Below are 21835 nucleotides of genomic sequence, written 5' to 3'. Positions count from 1 at the left end.
CTATTATTCTTAGGTTTTGTCTTTTCATATTGTCTTGGATTTCTTGGACGGTCTGTGTCAGGAATTTTTTGGATTTAACATTTTCTTTGACAGATACATCGATTTCTTCCATTGTATCTTCTACACCTGAGATTCTTTCTTCCATTTCTTGTATTCTGTTGGTTATGCTTACCTCTGTAGTTCCTGTTTTCTTCCCTAAATTTTTCCTCTCCATTATTTCCTCCATTTGTGTTTTCTTTAATTTTTCTAGTTCTATCTTCAGGTCTTGAGTTGTTTTGTTTACTTCCTTCACCTGTCTGCTTGTATTTTCCTCTTTTTCTTTTAGTTCCTTCAACTCTGTCTCTTCGATTTCTTTCAGTGATTTAATTATTTCTTCTCTGAAGGCCACAAGCTGTTTGGCTGCATCTTCCCGTATTTCTTCACGGATGGCCCTAATTTGCTTGTCTTTATCTTCCTCCATTTCTTTACGGATAGCCATGATCTGTTTGGTTTTATCTTCCTCTAATTCTTTACGTATTTTATCTGTTTCCTCTATTATTCTCTTCATCAACATAGATGTAAGGTCATCTTCTTGATTTTCTATTATGCTGCATTGTTCAGGGCTGTTCACCCCTGGATGGCTGGGTTCTGGAGATGCCATATTGCTCTGTCTTTTGTTGGTTGAGCCTTTACGCTGACCTCTACCCATTGGGCTGATTTAGGTGTTGGCTGTTAGTTTCTGTGCTTCCTGGAGTCCTGAGGTAGGGAGTATCCCCTTGGCTGGAAGATGATATTTTCTGAAGGAGTCCTTCTCTGCTTTTTGGTTATGGTCACTGTATGGCCAGTGTTTCTCAGGAGTTGCCACTGCTCGCCTCAGGTGTATAGCCCTGGGTAGTAGCTGTGGTCTATGTTAGGCAGGGGGGAATCTCCTCTTACCCATAAAATTTCTCAAGACAGCTGCCCCACTGCTGGGTTTCTTGTTATAAATTTAGTGTGCTGCTGCTCACTAAATTTCCATGTACAGTCCTCTTGAAGAGACTGCTGATTCCCTAGCTGTGGGGTTTTCTCCCAACAGGGAAACTCAGTCTGTTATCCTGGGGCGCACAGTTCTGTCTGAGAAAGTGGGAGGTGCACTCAGCAAGTCTCTGGGCCAAAGGCTGATTGGTTTGCTCTGGACCTGGAGAATGTGCACCTAGGTTGAGTTGTCACCTGGGGGCACTGTTCTGGTCTGGAGGCTGGGTGCCTCACTCTGGACCAGAAGCTGTGTGTCTCTGTCTGGGATGGCGGCTGTAGGCACTGCTATGGTCCAGACGCTGTGGGTGCAGCCCCCCTGAAGGATCAGGGATTCCCACAGTTTTGGCAGTCCAGCCAGGGACAACTGGCCTATCCCTGGCACAGTATCTGAGGGCTGCTGTAATGGCTCTTTGGCTCCTGCAGGTCCGAGGATACAGCTGTGTGTCCCAGTGCCCCAGGGGAACGCAACAATGGCGGCAGAGCACAGCGCTTCTGCCTGCACTAGAGTCTGCGTGAGTCCAGGAAGTGTTTTGGTGCTGGGTGTCCTAAGCCTTAGAGCTGCTAACCCCCTCCGCTGGGGGTTTCCTCCTGCCAGAGACACGCAGTCTGGTGCCCTGGTGCCCTGGTGCCCACAGTTCTATCTGAGGCGGCGAATTACTCGCGCAGGCAGGGCTCTGTGCTGGCGCCTTTGTCCCGGCTCTGGCTCCAGGCTGGCTCCTGGGGCGCCCGCGGAACCGAGTCTTTTCCAGGGGATGTCTGGGTAACCTGGGGTCGGTCCCAATTGTTTCCTGCTCTGTGGGGTTATCTCTCAACTGGGAAATCCAGTCTATGGTGGTGTGGGCCCACAGTTCAGTCTGGGACCGTGACCAGATCGCGCTGGCGGGTAGCTCTGGGCTGGCGACTAAGCGCCTGGCGGAACTGGGATCTCTTCCGCGGTTTAGCGGTGTGAGCTAAAGCTGATTGAATCCCCCACCGTGGGGTATCCTCTCACCTGAGAAACACAACCACTTGTGTTTTATGGCCGCGAGTTCTGATTGCTGGTCACTGTGCTAATCCTGCTGTGCTGCTCCTCAGAATGAGAGTCCATCTTGCCCCGCCCCCCCCTTTTTTTTTTTTGAAAGAAGACCTCTTGTTTCTAGTATGCCACGTGGGAAAAATATTTCTCCTTTATCATTCTTATTTAATATTTCAGCTTAAAGCAGATCAATGAAGATGGGAGCAGGGTCTTAATATGTCACACAGACACTTGTTTTGCACTAACAATCTTCTTGCCTCAGTCTCGAGGGTGCTGGAATAACAAGTGTGTGTCACCACACACATCTGTGGAATTTTTAAAGCTGAAAGGATCAGATCCATAAGACAAAGACTTCTGTTTAATAATGGAGTCTTAAAGGGCTTGGCAGTGTAGCTCAGAGTACATGAACAGGCAGTGGGCTTGATTTCCAGTGCTAAATAAATAAACAAATCCTTTATTTATTAAGTAGGGACACTGCTTCCAAGACAAAAAGACCACACTTTCTGGCTTCCCTTGTCGAATGTAACCATGTTCTTGCCATTTAGGAAGGATGGAAGTTGTTTCCCCAGCATTTGGAGAAAGGTGATATAGGAATACAGTTAATTGAGGGGCAGATCATGCTTTCTTTTTATTCTCTTTCATCTTGAGTAGAGATATAAAATCTGTTTTTAAATCAATGTGAAGCTGTTTGTTAAAACCAAGGGAAGCCACAGGATGTGGTGATTATCCAAGAATAGACAATTTATATTGTTTCATTTCCACAATTCTGTCTCCTTGTCTTCTCATCTCTGCTTTCAACATGATTTTCATATTGCCATACAAGCCAAAGAATTGTTTTTTATGGCATCCAGTGGCGAGTGTAGAATAAGGTAACACATACCCAAGAGTATTTCCTTGGAGTATCACTGAGATGCTCATGCTATCAACCATATCCAGTTTATTGTATGCACTAATATATATGGTTCATCTTTTTGTGTTAGGGATATTTTATATGCTATAACAGTGTGTGATGAGGTTGTTTTTTTTTTTTTTTTTTTTCAGTGTGGGAGGTAGAGAGGGTGGAAAAACACACCTGTTTGTATATTCACTGACTACCCTGCAGCAAAACAGCTGTAAAATGAACAAACAAGCAATCAAAAAAACCCTTCCTGGTGAGAGATTTATTTCACAGCAAATAACCAGGAACTAAAATAGTAGGCTTCAGCCCTCACAATCTCAAAACAGTTTCCAGTCTTTAATCTCATTCAGTTCCTCATAGTGGCTGAACCAGATTCTCTGCCTTACAAAGCTGTTGTTTAAATGCTTCCCCATGAGACAGCTAGGTATAGCTGCTGAATGGCTCTACTGACCCATGTATCCTACAAGATACTGTTCAGATATGCTTTATGGATCAGCTCAGCCACTGTGGGGCCCTATTCTATCACATTCTCTGTGGGAAAGCTGCTTTGGTAATAATGTCCTAGATCTCAATAAAGACTATGATCCTTACGTTCCTTTCTCTCTCTCTCTCTCTCTCTCTCTCTCTCTCTCTCTGTGTCTTATTCATTGTTGGCAAAACACATCTGCTTTGGATGGCCACCCCCTCACTGTCATGGTGGGTACGCTGCTCTCTTCTCTATAGGGTCAGACAAATATATATATCAGTAAAAACAAGCTTCTGGAAGAACAACACATGGTCAGCTTTGTCCACTGAGATGAGGAAGTATCCCATAAGAGGGTCACTGCAAACAGCCATGGCCATCTTCACTGGAAACCATCAGGGCGCAGGACTAAGTCTATAGCCATTCTCCAGAAAGATCTCAGAATCAAATTTGAGGAAAACCACAATAAATTATGATTTAGAAATTAACTATTTTATATTTTGTCACTTACAATGACATTTATATCATTATAAGTTCATATAAAGAGGCAGGGAGGAGATGAGGGAGGGAGGCTGGGATTGGGAGGGAATGAGGGAGTGGGATACAGCTGGGATACAGGGTTAATAAAATGTAACTAATAATAAAAATAAATAAATAAATAAATGGATGGATTAAAAAAACAAGTTCATATAAAATGAGAAGTTTTTACTTTATTCAGTTTATTGTGAAAGCACATGAATTCACTTTTTATTGGCACATAGAGCAAGAATATCAAATTATGACAATTTTCTTGTCTTCCTGAACTTACAAAGGAGCCTCCATTTTCTGATTTTCCATGCAGAATGTTGGGCACGTGCTCATGGACTGTGGGCAAAAAGCACACATGCTACTTTCAGGCCTATAGATTAAGCCCATTGAAAATGCCAAGGTTACTTGGTGACCAGAGAGACAAGTTCCTGAATGACAAAGCCATGTTCTTACCTTTGGTGAATTATGACATCCTCACATTTTAAATTTTATAATACAAACCAATTCAGATTTGTAATAGCACTTAAACGACATACATTAATGCAAAAATTGTTTTTCATGGACAACAACGTGGACATAACATTAATGATAACGTTAATGATTAGTAGGAATCAGCTTGTGAGATATAGCATTCTGGATGCTCATGATAATTCTCATTCACACTGCTGCAACATAAGTAAATGCAAAGAACATATTTCCAAATGACTTCATTTGACTTACTGGATAAGAAACAAGCAAAGCATAGATTTTTTTGTCTCTTCCTTGAGTTCTATGGCTCTTAAATGATTTCCATCCATTTGATTTAATTTATTGAACTGAGTTGTTTAAGATTTATATCTTTTATAGATTTTTAAATCAACATATAATCCAATGGCCCAGTTTAGCTTTATAATTTTATGAACTGTACACATTTTATTTTCATTCACTAACCACCCAGATCAGAATAGAGAACAGTTTTACCAAAATATTGTCCAGTGCTCTTTAAAGTCACATCTGTTTGTGCATTGATTTGTTTCCCACTGTTAGTTTTGTATTTAGGATAATGCCACAGAAACAGAATCATATAGTGGTTAACCAGTGGGGCCTAGTTTCTTTAGCCCACCATACTTCTCTGATTCACTTGAATGGGTGTATATATAAAGAGAGTATATCTTTTTATAGTTTAGTATTTTGATCTATGGACCTGCTACATTCTACTTTCCATTCACCGTAGAAGGCTGTTGGGTTTTCTGGGTCTGGAGATTGTGAATGAAGCTACTATAAAATATTTAAATGCTTTCTATGAGAACCTAACTTGTTTTCACGATGATAGGTTATTTTAAATGTCAGTATTGATGTTTTGAAGAGAATTGTGTATGGGGTGGGCTGTTTTGCAGGAGTAACTTCCTCCCTCTGCCTCTACTGACTTGCCACAACCAAAAGTATCTCTAGATGTTGCTAAATGTCCTCTGGGGAAGGAAGATAATCCTAACTCATTAAGAGTTACTGAGTTAGTAACACAAGAATATCTATTATCACTTTAGTGTATACTTGATATAACTAAATCTTACCTTTTGTCGTGAAATGTATTCACATTTTTGAAACAAATTTTCTCTCTTTAGAATTCTAATGTAATAGTTGTTTTAGTACATTATCTTATTTTCTGGATTTAAAAAAAAATATTTTTCAGATCATAATTTAATTAATTTCTTCCTTCCCTTTCTTCCCTCTAAACCCTCACATATACCCAATCCCCAATATCCTTCAAATCCATGGCCTCTTTTTTTTCAATAATTGTTATCACATGCATATAGGTATGCAAATATACATTACATTCCTAAATATAACCTGCTCAGTATTCAGAATGTTACTTGTATGTATGTTTTTAGGGTAGAGCATTTGGCACTGATCAACCAATTAGTGTACCCTTCCCTGGGGAAGGTCACCTCGTCTACGCTTAGAGCTTTCTTCAATTTCCTGTAGTACATTGTGTAGATCTGAGGCCTTGGGGGCTCTCTCACTCACCATGTAGTTTTGTATATTTATGGGTATCATGTTTATTCAGTTCACATTTGGGCAGTCATGTCAGTGAGACTTTATGTGTGATCTGGCGGCAGGCTCACTATATAGCCCTGACTGGCCTGGAACTCACTAGGAATGTATGCAATGAAAATTTTGAAATTATTGAGGTAAATCAAAATTTTTCTAGTTAGTTTTTAAACAATCATTTCCCGATTCAAATTTAATGTCACATTAGTGATTATTATAGCCAAGATAAATCCAAGGCGTAATTATTTCAACATGATTTTCTTGTTAATTTAATTTCTCTTAGCAAAACATTGCAATTGCTTAAAACAGAGAAGACAGGAGGAAGAGAGGGAGAAGTAGGAGAAGTAGGAGAAGAAAGAAAGAAAGAAAGAAAGAAAGAAAGAAAGAAAGAAAGAAAGAAAGAAAAGAATTGAGACCACAACTTGATTGACAAAATTTGGTATGTGACTATGGCTTAGCCACACACACACACACACACACACACACACACACACACACACACACACAGACACAGAGAGATTTTTACAAAAAATTTAAAGAAAATCACCATAAATTTAGCAGATAAAAACTCCCTACATGTACCCATTATTTCATAATTTTTGAAGGTCAGAAGTGTGAACATTGTTCCACTATTGCTCCACTGGGTCCTCTGCTCAAGGTCTCTAAAAACTTTACCCAGCATGCCAGCCAAGGCTATGCGCTAATCTGCGGACAGTTTTCCTCTCCTAGGCTCACTGGTTCTGGGTAGAAATCATTTCCCAAAATTTGCAGAATGGCAAGTGCTCAGATTCCTGAGGCTATCCTATGCTCTCTGATATAAATATGGCAGTTGGTCTTTTCCAGGCCAACAAGGATCTTGACATCTATGTTTGACCACTCATGATTTCTTGGTAAGATTCAGCTGATAGGTCAGGGCCATCTGTGATTAGCTCCTTTTGAAAGTCTAACTTAAGTAAAGTGACTATGAATTTTCATTATATCTGCAAAATTTCCTAAGAGACACACGTAACATAAGCAAGGCAGTGACATTCTATCATAGTGTCTGGTCTCACCCATACTCAGAGGAAAGGGATTATTCAAGGCATGTGGCACCAACACAAATATCAGTGATCACCTTAGAATTCTATCAACTACAAATAGCGTGTCTTAGTACCATTTTTGAGCTTTACTTCCCCTTAGCTCTTAGAGCGTATGCTTCAGATACTTTTATAGTATCAGACTGGTACTGTACCTTCATTAACCCAAGTTTTCAAATTGTATTTGCCTTTAATAAAATAAGACATCTACTAAGTGTAATATCCACTCAGAAAAGTATTTTTTTTTTTAAGATTTCAAAACCATATTCATTTCAATGAACACTGATTTGTTTGTTTTTTTACCCTGTAGGTAAAAATACAGATATGGGATTCTGTTTTCTTTGTTTAAATGGGACAACGTTCACTGTAACTGACAAGTGGCATGTTTCATTTACAAGGGAGGATAGGAGAGGTGATTGTGGTTCATTTTTTTTTTTTTGAAAACACAGTGTAAGCAGGAAGCAAAGCTCCCATCAGAGCAGATTTGCCATAACTCCTATGCATTTTGTGGTGCTTGGGTCATAAGGTGGCAAATGTCATTGTTAGAGACAGCTGAAGAGAATAGGCCTGATTCTTTTGGGTCTCTTAAGGTTTTAATTGGTGGCAGGGCCAAATTTTCTAGATGATTCACATCTTTGACAGGGATAAACATATTTTGTGCCCTTTGATTTAAAAGAATTCAGATTTTTTTAGACCCTTTGCCTACATATATGTCTGTGCAACATGTGCATGCTTGGTACCTGCAAAGATCAGAAGAGGTATCAGATTCCCTGGAACTGGAGTTATAAGCAGTTGTGAGCACCATGTGGGTGCTGGGAAACAAACTCAAGTCCTCTGTAAGAGAATCAAATGCTCTCTCCACCTCCCTCCTTTGATATTCAAAATTAATTTTTCCCCTTATTGACTGATCAATGAATATACCCAAATACCTTATTCATTTTAATAGCAGAACCAACCAGATATAATTTATTAAAATAAGTTCATTACAATTTTACCTGTTCTTAAATGTTGTGAATATATTCAAAACTGTTCCAGTGTTGTAAGATCATGAACATTGTCTTAGGAAATTACAAAGTATGATAACTCTGTTAGCAAAACTATGTAATATCTTCATTCATTTTTCAAATATAAAAATATATTGTATTATGCAACACTGAACAGTTAAGGCAAGAACACTTCAAGCAAAGTTGGAGGTACATGAATTTTGGAAACTGCTGTTAAGAATATTAGCATAAATAAATATTAAAACTGTTCATCTTATTCAAAACATATTAATTTATAACTTTTAAATAGTGTTATCAGAAAATTTCCTTCAGAAGTCACAACATTTTTCAAGTATAAAAAAAAACGAATGTGCTTGGTGACCAGGGAAACATAAACATACATTTATAGTATTGTACAGGATTTGGACTTTCCCTCCATATTTGGTGTTGTAGTTTCCCGAAGATTTTGACCCATGTGATTCTGGATGGCATCTTTTTTATCACTTTGTAAGGCTATTTGATCTCCTATTGGCTTTATCTCTGGGAGTGGATCATTAGTATTCTTCGTAATTTTCGGACCTGTCAATGATATCCGACTGAAGAAGGAAATCTAGCAAAAACACACAAACAAAAAATTAATTTCAGAAAGTATGCAGGGATATAATTTTAACAGGTATGAACATAAATTAATCACATCTTAATGTACATTTATGTACAACAATATGTGCTTGGCATTCCAACAAATTTTTTCCCTTCCTATCAGAATGCAGTCATGACTAAATTAAGACCTTTCAGGATGGAACTTTCAACACTAACAATACTTTCATAATAATATATCATCATGTTTCTTCACAGGTGAAAATTAATATTTTGCTTTTTTGTCTTGTAAGAGGAAAAAATGAAAATAAAGAAATTACTCACTTATTGTTACCATTTAAACATAAGAAGACTTGATCATTTGGGGAACTTCTCTGGTACCACTGGAATATCTTAACTACAGATAATTTGTGCCATGATATTCTAGAAAAGGACATACCCCTACATTCTTGAGATCAGAAGTTAGGAAAAAATGTTAGAGTTGCCAAATGAAGGCTGTGTGAGGCTTGTGGGTCTGAGTCAGCAGTAGGAGAGATGGAGAGGCAGCTGCAGGAGGCCAGCACTAAGACATGCAGAATATAGATAACAGATGAATATAGCAGGGATCCTTGGCAGACACCGAAGTGAGTCTAAGAAAAGCTGATTAGGAGCAATGAGTGAGAGTCAGGCAGATGTAGCAAGCTGTCCCTGAGGACTGAGGTTTGTAGGGCTAACAATTGGAAGAATAAAGCAGCTTGGAACTCAGGGAAGAAAAACATAATAATAAGAAGGGTATGGCCAACCAGGCCATGTGCAGGAGACAGCAGGTAAGATCATCCTCTTATGACAAAGGTCTCATGTGACTTAGAACCTTTGAAGAATTATCCAGTGAGATACTGGTATCCTTTAAAAAGCTATCATACAAATAATGCTTCTGATGAAATGTTAGAAGCAGGAAAAAAGAGGAAATGAAAAATTCATGAGGTGGTAGCTCTTTCAGAAATAAACATGGAGCTAATAACAACAACTTACCTTTAACAATAAGTTGGAGGTAACTAGAGTAATATATAACCTATAAAAACTTCTAGCAAAACAGTATGGATTAAAATGGAGGTACTCCTTGACTCTCTATACTGGAAGGTACACACCTTGAAAAACTATTCCACCACAAAACAGCAAAAACCTCTCTTTAAGTTAAAAAAGGTATAACTTTTTAATATGCAGGTAATTTCTAACAAATTTAAAGACAATCCCTGCAGACCCTAAACTGAGGAAGAAAAAATGCTTTGGGGATGAGCACCGAAATAGCATTTGTAAACCTTATAACCTAAACCTTATTGCTTTAAGAAATCTGAGTTCACAAACTGTAGGGAATTGGACTGAATCAACCCTTAAGTAATGTAGGATTCCTCAAAGGGCTTTTACACTATGTAAGTTTATATGTACTAAATAGCAGGTGTGACTTGGTTTTTGAATGAAGAAGAAACATGTTTTTGCTGACGTAAGTTTGAAGTTCATATGGCCAATGTGGGCAGGCAATCCTTCAAATAGACACTGACCTGAAGCCACTTCAGATCTACCAGAGAGTCAATAACCATTTTCTATATATAAACTGATGCTCACTTACACTTTAGAGGATTTACATGCAAATGTCCTGGTTGAACATGAATTCAATCCAAATTTCAAAACATATACAGAAACAAAGCATTATTAATAGTAAGTGAGCCAAAGCAATACAGAAACTTTGACTCTGGAGGATAGCTAACATGAAAATTTGAAAGTAAAAAATAGAAAATGAGTATGCTTACATAAAGCAGAAAACATTACACCAATTTTTACATAATAAAATAAATGCAAGTTCACTTAAATTGCAAAATGGAAAAGACTGGAGAGATGGTGTGGTGAGCATTTGTTGCTCTTGCAGAGGATCCAAGTTAGGTTCCCGGCACCCAGATGGCAGCCAACAGTCTATAATTCCAGTTCCAGGGGTGGTGATGCCATGTTCTGGCTTCTGTGGGCATTGCACACAAGTGGTGCACAGACATGCATTCAGGTAAAACACATAAAATAAAAATAAATAAATCTTTAAAAGAAATGGGACTGGAGAGATGGGTCAGTAGTTAAGACTTGCTGCTCCTTCAGAATACGTGGATTCAGTTCCTAGGTCCTACATGTTGATTCACAATCCTCTGTTAACTCCAGTTCCAGGGGCTCCATGCCCTCTTCCAGCCTCTATGGCCAGCATTGCATGCATGTGATGCAGGCAAAAAAAATATTCACACAAAGAAAATAAAAATTAATCTTCAATTCTTTTTTAAAAATCACTGAAATTAAAACTTAAAAGATATGCTAAAAAGTAGAACAGTTTCAGAAAAATAGATAATATAAAGTCAATTAAAAGCTAGGAAATTGCTTTAAGTATTGAGACACATAGGAAATATTAAACTGATATTAAAAACATGAAAAACATATTTATGTTTTATGCCATATTCTGAAATATCCACATATGCGGCTCATGGGCAGCTTGGTCTTCATGTGCCTGGAAAGTAGGGGGGGGAGCTGTTTCTAACATGGAATGCCTGCTTTTGGATCACTTCCCCCTGTCTGGACTATCTTGTCCGACCTCAAAGGATGAGGATATGCTTAGTCCTGATATGACTTAGTGCTGGGGAGGGTAAATATGGGGCTCCTTTTTCTGGGAGGAAAGAGAGAGGGGAAGGGGGAAAGGAAGGCAAGGAAGGACTGGGAGGAGAGGAGGTAGGGGGGCACCCTTGGAATGTAAAATAAATAAACTAAACTAAAATAAAAATACATAAATTACTCCTCAGATTCAAAAGTCTTAAGTTTCAACTAAGTTAAAATTAAAAATACACATCTAAGCATGCTACAATGAACAAACGCAATCTAAAAATCAAGCACAGAAAAAATTACATCTTATATTAAAAAAAACTCTCAACAGTACTAAAGCAGAATTTATTTTGCAGTGCTTGGAAGGGAACCCAGGGTGTCTCAAGCACACTAGGCAACTGGTCTATATGAGCTATACCTCTAATATACTTCTAAAGTAAGATTCTGAATAGCAACAATAGGAACAGGTATAAGACTAGCCAAGTAGCTACACTATTTATCAGTCACAAACTATGATTAGATAGATGTGTATTCAAGCCAACAGAAATGCAAAGTATGAAATACGAACAGACACCTATGAAAAGAACTTTTAAAGGATTTCTTCAAGGAGAATAAGAATCCCAAAAGGACATCTGGGAAGTAAAAAGTAATGGTGAGTAGAGCATATGGTATTACAAATAAGTAACAACATGGTTTGTGATGTTAATAAAATTAAAACATTGACGGGAACTCCACAAGGTGAGCAACAGAACAAGATAATTTGAACACAGGGAACTTCCCAGAGACTCATACTCCAACCAAGGACTATTCGTGGAGATGACCTGGAACCCCTGCACAGGTGTAGCCCATGGCAGTTCAGTGTCCAAGTGGCTTACATAGCAATGGGAAGAGGGACTGCCTCTGACATAATCTGATTGGCCTGCTCGTTGATCACCTCCCCCTGAGGGGGGAGCAGCCTTACCAGGACACAGTAGAGGACATTGCAGCCAATTTTGATGAGAAGTGATAGACTAAGATCAGAAAGGAGAGGAGAACCTCCCCTATCAGTGGACTTGGGGAGTGGCATGCATGCAGAAAGGGGAGGGAGGGTGGGATCGGGAGGGGAGGAGGGAGGGGCTTATGGGGGGATACAAAATGAATAAAGTATAATTAATAAAAGATTAAAAAAATTAAACATTGGATATAGTAATTTGGAAAAGAAGGGATGACAAGGCAGAAAGTTATTCTAAGATTCTGTGATTATCAGAGAAAAAGATAAGTACACTGGTTAACTCTAGATATTATGTGTGCATGTAAAACATTCAAAGATGAAATCCAGCACTTCAGAATATTTACATTGTATCCATTAAAAACACAAGTAAAAGATAAGGGTAAAATATCTCTACCAGACAAATGGTAACGGCGAAAAGCTAGCTTATTAAAAACATGAACCACCACCTTAAACCCTTTGCATACTTTGTTATAAAACTTCCATTAAGGGACTAGCATAGGAAAAGTAGAATATGATTTCAGTACTTTGGTCTTAACACCATAATGCAAAATTCATTTCACTTACCTTTTTAGACTTTTTTGTTTCTTTACTTGTTGGATCATTACCTCCCAGAACTTCTGAGGAACTGCTCTTTATACGATCATACATGTGTCCTACAATTGGATACATGTAAAAATATTATCATAACTAAAGAGAAAGAAAAGTCTTGATGCATTCAGGGAAACTCTACTTACTCTGAGTTGTGGGTTAATACCAAAAGAGCTCCCACTGGAGAAGTGAGCAATGTCATACCATACAGCTCCTAAAAAGTGGAGTCAGTTATGGTAAGCTGCCCAGAGAACTTAACCAATGTAAAGCTATTTGGATTGTGAGTATCCAAATATTTCCTATTATGAAGACTCATCAGGAAATGCTAGAGAATACTGATGTAAAAATATAAACTATTTTAAAAGTCTCTCTCTGTGTGTATCTGTGTGTACATAGAGTTTTTTTTTAAAGACTGAACATTTTTTTTAGTCAAATACTGGCATTTGGGGGTAAAAGTGGTATGTATGAATAATCAGTGACTTTATTTAAAGTCATGTCATTAATAATAATTCAACTTCATACTCTATGACTTCTGTACAAAATGTATTGAAATTATTCCCATTGTTTCCTTCTAACTTGGTTTCCAATATTTTTCCTTAAAAGATTCTTTAATAATTAATAATATATTTTGTTATTTGAGAAGTTTATAAATATATCTTGATAATATTCATGTCTTGCTCCTCCCTCCCCAACTCTTCCTAGATCCTCTCCCTCCTCCCTACAATGCCCCCTTTTTCCATCTATTTGTTTATTTATTTACCTATTTATCTATTTATTTACATATTTATTTATTTAATCACTTTACAGCATGATCACAATGCCCTCCCTCCACTCCTCCCAGCCCTACCCTCACAGCCCCCTCCTCCCATTTCCCCTTCCTCTTCTCCTCAGAAAACAGGAGTTTCCCCATGGGTACTAACCCACCCTGGCATCTCAAGTCACACCAGGACTGGGTATATCCTCACCCACTAAGGGCAGACAAGGCAAAAGAGCTCGGGGAAAGGGATCCAAAGGCAGGTAAACAGAGACAGCCTCGACTCCCATCATTAGGGGACTCACATGATGACCAAGCTGCACATCTGCTACATATGTGTAAGGGGTCCAGTCCATGAACGTTCTTTGGGTTTTAAGACAGGATTTCCCATTGAACTTGGAGTTCACTGATTGGACAGTGCTAGTTGGCCAGAGATCCCAAGAGCCTCTCTAGCACTATGAATACTGTAGTATGTCTCCACAGCTGGGAACACCAATCCAGCTCTTCATGATTACATGGCCAGGGCTTTAATGACTGAGCCATCTTTCTGGCCCCTACATCACTTATTAATGCTGTTTTATTTTTATTTGCACTCAAATTAATGTTACTTCTGATGTTTTTAGCTAAGCCATGCATCATATAGCTGAATAATAATCTTTTGGTTTGATATGGTCAACCATTTGGAGCTTATGTTTATTTTCTTTTTGACACTATTGGCTACAGTCTACAAATCCTTAAGGGTGATAATACTTTAGCGTTTTAGCAAAAATAATCTAAAACTTAATACTCTTTCTGTAGAAGTTATAAAGAAAAACAACTGAGGGAACGATTTCTTCCTCTGTTGAGTTCATGTCAGATAGCCAGTCCTATAAAAAGTTATTTTATTTCTTTATTTCTTGAGCAGGTATTTCTGCTCATGCCCAGTGTCTTGATCTCGTTAGGCAAGCATTCTACCATTGAGCTAAGTCTCAAGTCCAGGAACGTTTTTTTTTTTTTTTTCCTCTAATGAGAACACAGTAGAATGCATACTGTAAAGTAATGATGTAAAAACATAATGGATAAGTCTTATAGCACAAATACAGAACATAAAGTGCAAAACAGAGTGCAATCACAATCTCCTTGACTATGTGGCGCCTGTTGTTACACTAACAAACTTAAGAAAAGATATTTCCTCAGTACCTATAGTAACATTAGAGACACAGGTCCAGGTCCTGGGGGAAATAACTAGGCTCTAGGACATCCCAGTCATATTATCTTGTGTAAAAAAAAGTCCTTAGTATTTGACAAAGCTTAAGTTGGGATTTAAGGCAAAAGCCCAACTTAATACTGGGTGGGTAAGAGGTAGATGTAGTTCTAAATCCTTGAACAATGAAACATAAAGGACATGTCTCTCCACATGTTCATTCAAATGCCCCAGCCAAGCAAGAATATCATTTGTACTTCTAACACAAGAATGACATGTACCATTTCTTCTCTACTCCATTTCATATAACTAGTTCATGGATCTTCTTATTTCAAGGTTTTACAGAAATATGGGAAACAGATATAATATTGGAACACCATTTTTGTCCACAACGTATATCTCACTGATGATAAAATAGTAATTCTTTTTTTTTCAGATTTTTTTATTAATTACACTTTATTCATTTTGTATCCCCCCAGAAGCCACTCCCTCCTCCCCTCCCAGTCCCACCCTCCCCCCCTTTCTGCATGCATGCCCCTCCCCAAGTCCACTGATAGGGGAGGTCCTCCTCTCCTTCTTTCTGATCTTAGTCTATCAGTTCTCATCAGAAGTAGCTGCATTGTCAGGGTTCTAGGTTATCTCCATGAATACTCCTTGGTTGGAGTATGAGTCTCTGGGAAGTTCCCTGTGTTCAAATTTTCTTGTTCTGTTGCGCTCCTTGTGGAGTTCCTGTCCTCTCCAGCTCTTACTATTTCCCACTTCTTACATAAAATTCCATTCACTCTGCCCGACAGTTGGCCATCAGGCTCAGCATCTGCTTTGACAGTCTGCACAGCAGAGGCTTTCAGAAGCCCTCTGTGGCAGATTCTTAATGGGATTGTGGGGCTGGAGCTATGGATCAGCAATTAAGGGGCTCAGAGAATGAACCATTAACCACAGCATACATGGGATAGACCAAGGCTCCCTACACATATATAATAGATGTACATTTGGTCTTTAGATGAGTCCCCTAACAATGGGAGTCTGGGCTGTTTCTGACTCTGCTGCCTGCCTTTGGATCCCTTTCTCCTAGTGGGGCTGCTTTGTCTGATCTCAGTGGTAGAGGATGCCTTAATCTTGTTGAGACCTGATACATTAAGGGTTATATCCATGGGAGGCCTCCCTTCTCTGAGGAGAAAGGAAGGGGACTTGGGAAGGGGAGGTGAGAGGGAGGGACTGAGAGGAGAGGAAGGGTTGCTCTAATCAGGAAATATGGTAAACAAATTAATTAATAAAAATGAGTGCATACTGCTCTTGTGAAGGACTCAGATTCAGTTCTCTGCAGACACCTTACATACAACCCACTTGAAACTCTGGGTCCAGGAGATTTCCAGTGTTCTCTCCTGTCTTGCACAGGAACCTACACTCATGTGCACATAACCACACAGACACATACATTTCATTAAAAAATAAAATAAACTTAAAATACAATTTTAAAGTCAAATGTGCTCATACCTTTTATATTTTCATTGTACATACTAAGGGTCCGTTGCAGCATGGTGACACCATCTTCCTATAACCAATAAAGAAACAGTATGATAAAACACACAAACAACAACAACAAAACCTTTCTTCACATATTGGTACTCTTAGAAAACCTAGCTTTGGTTTCAAAGATGGTTTGAGAGCCTACCTCTAATTAAAAATATAGGCATGTGATAATTCCCTTTGCTGGGATTCTGTGAAATGGGAAGCCTTGGGTATTCAGTGACTGCTGAGGTCCTCAGTGACTGTAAACCAGGCACAGTGGCAAATGCCTGTTATTTACAGGAAGCAGAAGCAGGTAGTTTTCCCAACTCAAGGCCAATCTGACTTATATAACAAGTCTGAGAGTGGGTAGGGCTATCTAGTGAGGCCTTGTCTTTAAAAAACAAAATAAGATGTATAAACTTAAGAAAACTGTATGATTCCATTATCTATAAGATGACTGATGAATACTAAAGGGCACACAAATTTCTCTTAAAAGTTTATAATAGGAAATGTGTATTTAATGTTTTCGGTGTTTAAAAGTTTTATTGACCAGCAAAACCTAACTTAAAATTTTGACAAACAGGTTAATTTTTTTTTTCTGTAAGAAAACAATAACTGTCAGAACAATTTTTTTTCCTCAGTGAAAGTAGAGAGTCTTGAGAAATACAGAAACCAAGAAAAAATGACCTCTATATGACAATATCATGTGTTAAATTAAAAATGACAGGCACATAGTTGAGCATATCTTTAATTCCAGTACTTGGGAGGTGGAGGCCTGAGGATCAAGAGTTCAAGGCCATCATCAGCTACATAGTAAGGTTGATGCCAGCCTGAGCTTTATGAGACACTATTAAAATAGGAACACAATATATGCTTTTAAAGTCCAAAATGGTAGTTGTTTCTGATTGGAGAAAGAAAATGCATTGGAAAATTAATAAAAGATCCTTTTACAGAGCAGGAATGAGAGTATTTCATTAACTAGAAACCATGACTAACTCGGTGTTTTGTATTAGTATTCTGGAATGCGAAAATAAACACAAGGCCATTACATTTGGGTGTCAGTATTCCACACCTCTGAGATTAATCCAGAGTACTGTTGGTGGTCTTGACTGTGTCCATAACAAATATATAATGAACTCAGATACTGTTGTGGTCTTATGCATTTATATGTATGCATGTACGAATATATTCACAAAACACATTTCTGCACTAGGTTCCCAACTTTTTATATTAAGCATTTCAAAGACAAATCCCCAATTTTCTGTTCATTTCCCAAGAGTGTACTATCTGGACCCATTTCCACACTGTGGCATGTGTGCTAGATAACAAGATTTGCATAATTTCTAGACTAGACAAAATTCCTTTAAGTTTATGAATGAAGTGATACATACATGTATTTCTACTTCAATAGGAAGCTACAATCCACCCTCTCCTTTCTCTTAGGTACTATCTCAGGACAGAAGCCCTTATCATCATACCTCTTTAAAGATTTCAGCTGGGTTGTCATCAACAGTATCAGTAGCTTCTGAGCTTTCTAATTCAGGAAGGCCGTCTTCAGGTAAGCTTTCTTCTTCTAAAATTTCATTCTCTTTTTCCTTCCTTTCTTCTTCTAAAATGTCTTCTATATTTGGGTATACATTAATTTGTTCATCCATGGGTCCTAGTTCTGGTTCCACAATTTCTGAAATATGCTCATCCTATGACAAAAGTGATCATTAAAAATTTCCTTTTTTAATGAATAAATATAACATAATGCTATATGATCTCAATGAATATGTACACTATTAAATCAAATTTAGAAGCAAAAGACATAAAATACTGTTATAACCCATGCTGAACATCAAGATACTACATCACTAAGGATTTCATGTCTGTTGCTCTGTGTATGTCTGCTGCTGTATGACAATGCCTAGTGTTCCTGAAAATATGTTAGTAACTATAGTAAGGCCAATCTGGAAAAAAAATTAAATGTATTTCCATGGCTTTTTCCAAAGAGTGATCATAAGTTTGAGAGAAATTAAAAAGTTTTCCCAACCAGAAATCATCCATGGGACAGACCAAGGCCCCCTACACATATTTAACAGATACACAGCTTGGTCTTCATGTGGGACCTCTAAAAACAAGGAGCAGGGGTTGTCTCTGACTCAGTTGTCTGGATCCTTTGGATCCTCTGGATCCTCTTCCCCTAACTGGACAGCCTTGTCTAGTCTCAACAAAAGAATATGCACCCAGTCCTATTTGATATGGCAAGGCAGGTTGATATCCAGGTTGTGGGAGGGTCTCACCTTCTCTGAGAAGAAAAGGAAGAGGGTATAGGGGAGGGAAGAGGGAGGAACTGGAAGGAGAGGAGGGAGGAGAAGTTCTGATTGAGATATAAAGTAAATAAAATAAGTAATTAAAAAGTTTTTCTCCTTATTATAGCATAGTAATATAATTATTTCTATGTATTATGCCTGTTTTCTAAAACATGGATTTAGAGGACTCCCAATTTACATTTCACTTATATTTATGAGAGGGAAGTATAACTATAACCCAGAAACAAGATAAAGAACACATTTTAAGTGCTATTAAACATAAAAGACACATCAATTGTATCACTTCAAACTTGTTATCACATTTAAAAATATAAACACATCTGGATAACTACTATAAATCACAGAAAACACTTACCTTTAAAATTGAGATAATTTAGGAGATATTGGCAGAATACTGTCATTTTATAAAAAGAAAAGGTAAAGTTTAAGTACGTTCTTAAAAAGATAGTCTAGAATGGTCGAGTACATGTCCTGTGTTAGGGTCTTGATGAAGAAGTGAATGGGCCTGACATATGCAACTGGACCATCATTTCATTGGTCATACACCACAATGTGCTTTGGTCTTTGGTTTGGCTAAGAGAAAGTCAATGTTCCCTGTAATGTTTTGCTGCAATATTCCACATCTTATCACTAAAAAATAATGAGTCAAAGTACTCACTTTTTCTACCTTCATCTCCAAAATTCTTTTCCTAGATTAGTACCTTGGATGCTAGAAGAGGCAAAGAAAACACTGTTCTGTGCCTACCAATGGGACCACAGTGTTGGTTGAAGTATAGGGTACCCTTGGCTAAAGCTTTAGGCCAGGAGAGCCCTAGAATTTGATGCTCAGTGATGATGAGGACTTCCAAGAGAAGGTTCTTTAGGGAGGGGGAAGGGAAATAAATGCATAAAGAGAGGAGGGTAATTGTCTGAAAGTCATAAAGAATCATACTATTAAATATTTATCTAAAAGAATCTACAACACGTGTAATTCTGTGTAGAAACATACATATATGGATTAAATGAAAATTTCTCATTTGAGCTAAAAATACTCTGAGAGCCAAAGACCACCTAACAAAAATCACAATATCAGACATGAGAAGCGCTCCCTTTAAGTTGTTGGTCAGTGCTGTCCAAGAAACTTCCAAAATATAGGGGCTATTGCTATTTCCCCCTTGTTACCTCTCAGAAGTAGAAGGTAAGTCCACTGCTGAAGACACCATGCATTTCAGAAACCAGGCATGGAGACCTCAGAGACAAAAGTGACTTGAATGTCCTTTTCATGAAGACTAGCTTTCATGGTACCAGAAGGCATCGCACATGCTTCCAAAAGAGGGAAACAGCCAATATTCCTACCCAGCTATGATGCCAATGAAGCACAAAAATGATCAACATGGTACTACTACCTTATGGGTGCTGTAGTGGCATACATACTTGGGCAGTAAGCAATAGCTTTCTAATAGGACTTAAGACCAGCTCAACAGGAAGGAAACCATGCTTAGTACTGAAAACCTAGCCAACTAACTACTCAGTGTTAGTGAAGTCATGAATACTGGAGGAGAATCTATAATCATTACTTTACTAAATTAACAATGATATAGACATCTTTATAGCTACAGATAAGTGTAGTCCTCACTATTTATCAAGGAAACTTTTCTTTACAACAGATAGATGCCATTATAGAAAACAACAACCAATCAGAATCCAGGATTGTAGAGTCCATTCCCAAGTGATACACCTATAACATACACTCCCAGACCTAAGGCTCAGGGAGAATTTTGGAAAAGGAGATAAAATGACCCTAAACCCTAGAGGATCAGGGAGGTTGCTTTGAGATTGTGTCTCTTAGTAATGTGAGAAGTGGTACCAAAGTCTCACCAACATGACAGCCTAAACATGAGCTGGACAAGGACAATGAAAGACATGCCCAAAGTACACAGAGAAAAGCTCAGAAGGTCTCAACTCTACACAAAGAACTAGAAGCAGCTGAGAAATGCTCAGAGTGAGAAAAACAGTCTTCCCAAGGGAAGTGTACAGCAACTGGTTATCCAATACCAGATGATCAACCCTGAAATAATACATATGAGTTAGAATTAGACTGGGCAGGTTATATTTAGGAATACATGTGTATATACATAAACATATATGCATATAATAATTAATAAAAAAGAAAGCCATGACACTGAAAGAGAACAAGGAGTGTTACATAGGAGGGCCTGGAGAAAGGAAGAGAAAGGGAAAATGTGACTATATTAAAAAAGCTCAAAAAATTGATTCTGTAATAAAAAATTTTAAAACATTTTGGGCAAAGTCATGGTATTTATTTTAAAGCTTTTACTATGCTAGCATACACTGTAGACATTTTGGAGTGTAGCTGATTTTTTTTTTAATGAAAAAGTTTCAATTTTTTAATGAACCATTGTGATTTAATGTTTAATGTAACCAATGAGGTCATGAAGAAAAGTATCTAATTGTTCATATTAAATTCTGTATTTTAATAAAAACTTAAGAGTCCCCATGGCTTTTCATCCTTGCCAGCATTTAATATGATGTTTTCTCATCACTGAAGATCCTAGCAAGTATGAGTAACATCTCATCAAATACACATTTATTTTAACTGATAAGCCCTTTTTTGCTTAGTTGATCTATAGAGCTTTGTATTTAAAATAATGACTTGATTTATTATATTTTATTTAAAAACAAAACAACAGAAATTGTTTATATTTCAATACTGGAAAACAATCTGAATTAAAAGAACTCATTTTCACAGGCACCAAAAATAAAGTCTACAGGTCAGATTATGGCTACAAGCTACCAGTTTGACCTCTGTATTCTTATTTTCTTATGAAACCACTTTATTTTAAAGTCTTCTTACTTTCTATAAATAATTCCTGATTTCATTCCCAATCCTTTACTGTACCTATACTGTATATATTCCAGTTTGAGAAGCCAGAGTACAAATGTGAATGTAGTATTCAGAGTACTGTATATTGCAGTGGTGTGCATTCTTATTCTCATTTTTAGATCATTCTATAGCATTCTTCTATTTCTGCGGACAATCTATTTCTTTTTTGTAGTCATACATTTTAGGCTAACCATACGAATGGGATCAAGTTCTGTGTGCTTTGAACACTAAAAGTTGAAGTTCTTTTCAATTATCTACAACGGTTTGAGTTCAGAATTGTTGGATTTAGGGGCTCTGGTCTTTCCCAAATATGTACAAATAATTTGAAGATCTTAAGATCCATGTTTCCCCCACTCACTGATGTTTCAGTTATTGAAGATTATTTTCTAAGTTCCCAACAAGAACATCATTTTCTTATGTGTC

At 37.8% G+C, this 21835-nt stretch overlaps 1 protein-coding gene across 3 annotated transcripts in view; it reads right to left on the bottom strand.

Annotated features, from left to right (window-relative positions):
* Nucleotides 1-4080: 4080 nt before the first annotated feature.
* Rpgr (retinitis pigmentosa GTPase regulator) overlaps nucleotides 4081-21835 on the bottom strand; it is a 61616-nt gene continuing 43861 nt past the window's right edge. For 2 of the 3 annotated variants that reach the window (XM_055599535.1, XM_055599533.1), the window contains 4 exons: nucleotides 17692-17910; nucleotides 16199-16256; nucleotides 12744-12832; nucleotides 4081-8594 (listed from right to left, as the gene is read on the bottom strand). In XM_055599535.1, the coding sequence (XP_055455510.1) occupies nucleotides 8388-8594; nucleotides 12744-12832; nucleotides 16199-16256; nucleotides 17692-17910 (573 nt within the window). In that variant the 3' untranslated portion in view covers nucleotides 4081-8387. The remainder of the gene's footprint in view (nucleotides 8595-12743; nucleotides 12833-16198; nucleotides 16257-17691; nucleotides 17911-21835) is intronic. The other variant, XM_055599534.1, reaches the window with a different exon arrangement.

Source organism: Psammomys obesus, unplaced genomic scaffold (genome assembly GCF_907164565.1).
Source record: "Psammomys obesus unplaced genomic scaffold, mPsaObe1.curated_primary_1811, whole genome shotgun sequence".
Lineage (NCBI taxonomy): Eukaryota > Metazoa > Chordata > Mammalia > Rodentia > Muridae > Psammomys > Psammomys obesus.
This window is presented reverse-complemented; position numbering and strand designations above follow the sequence as displayed.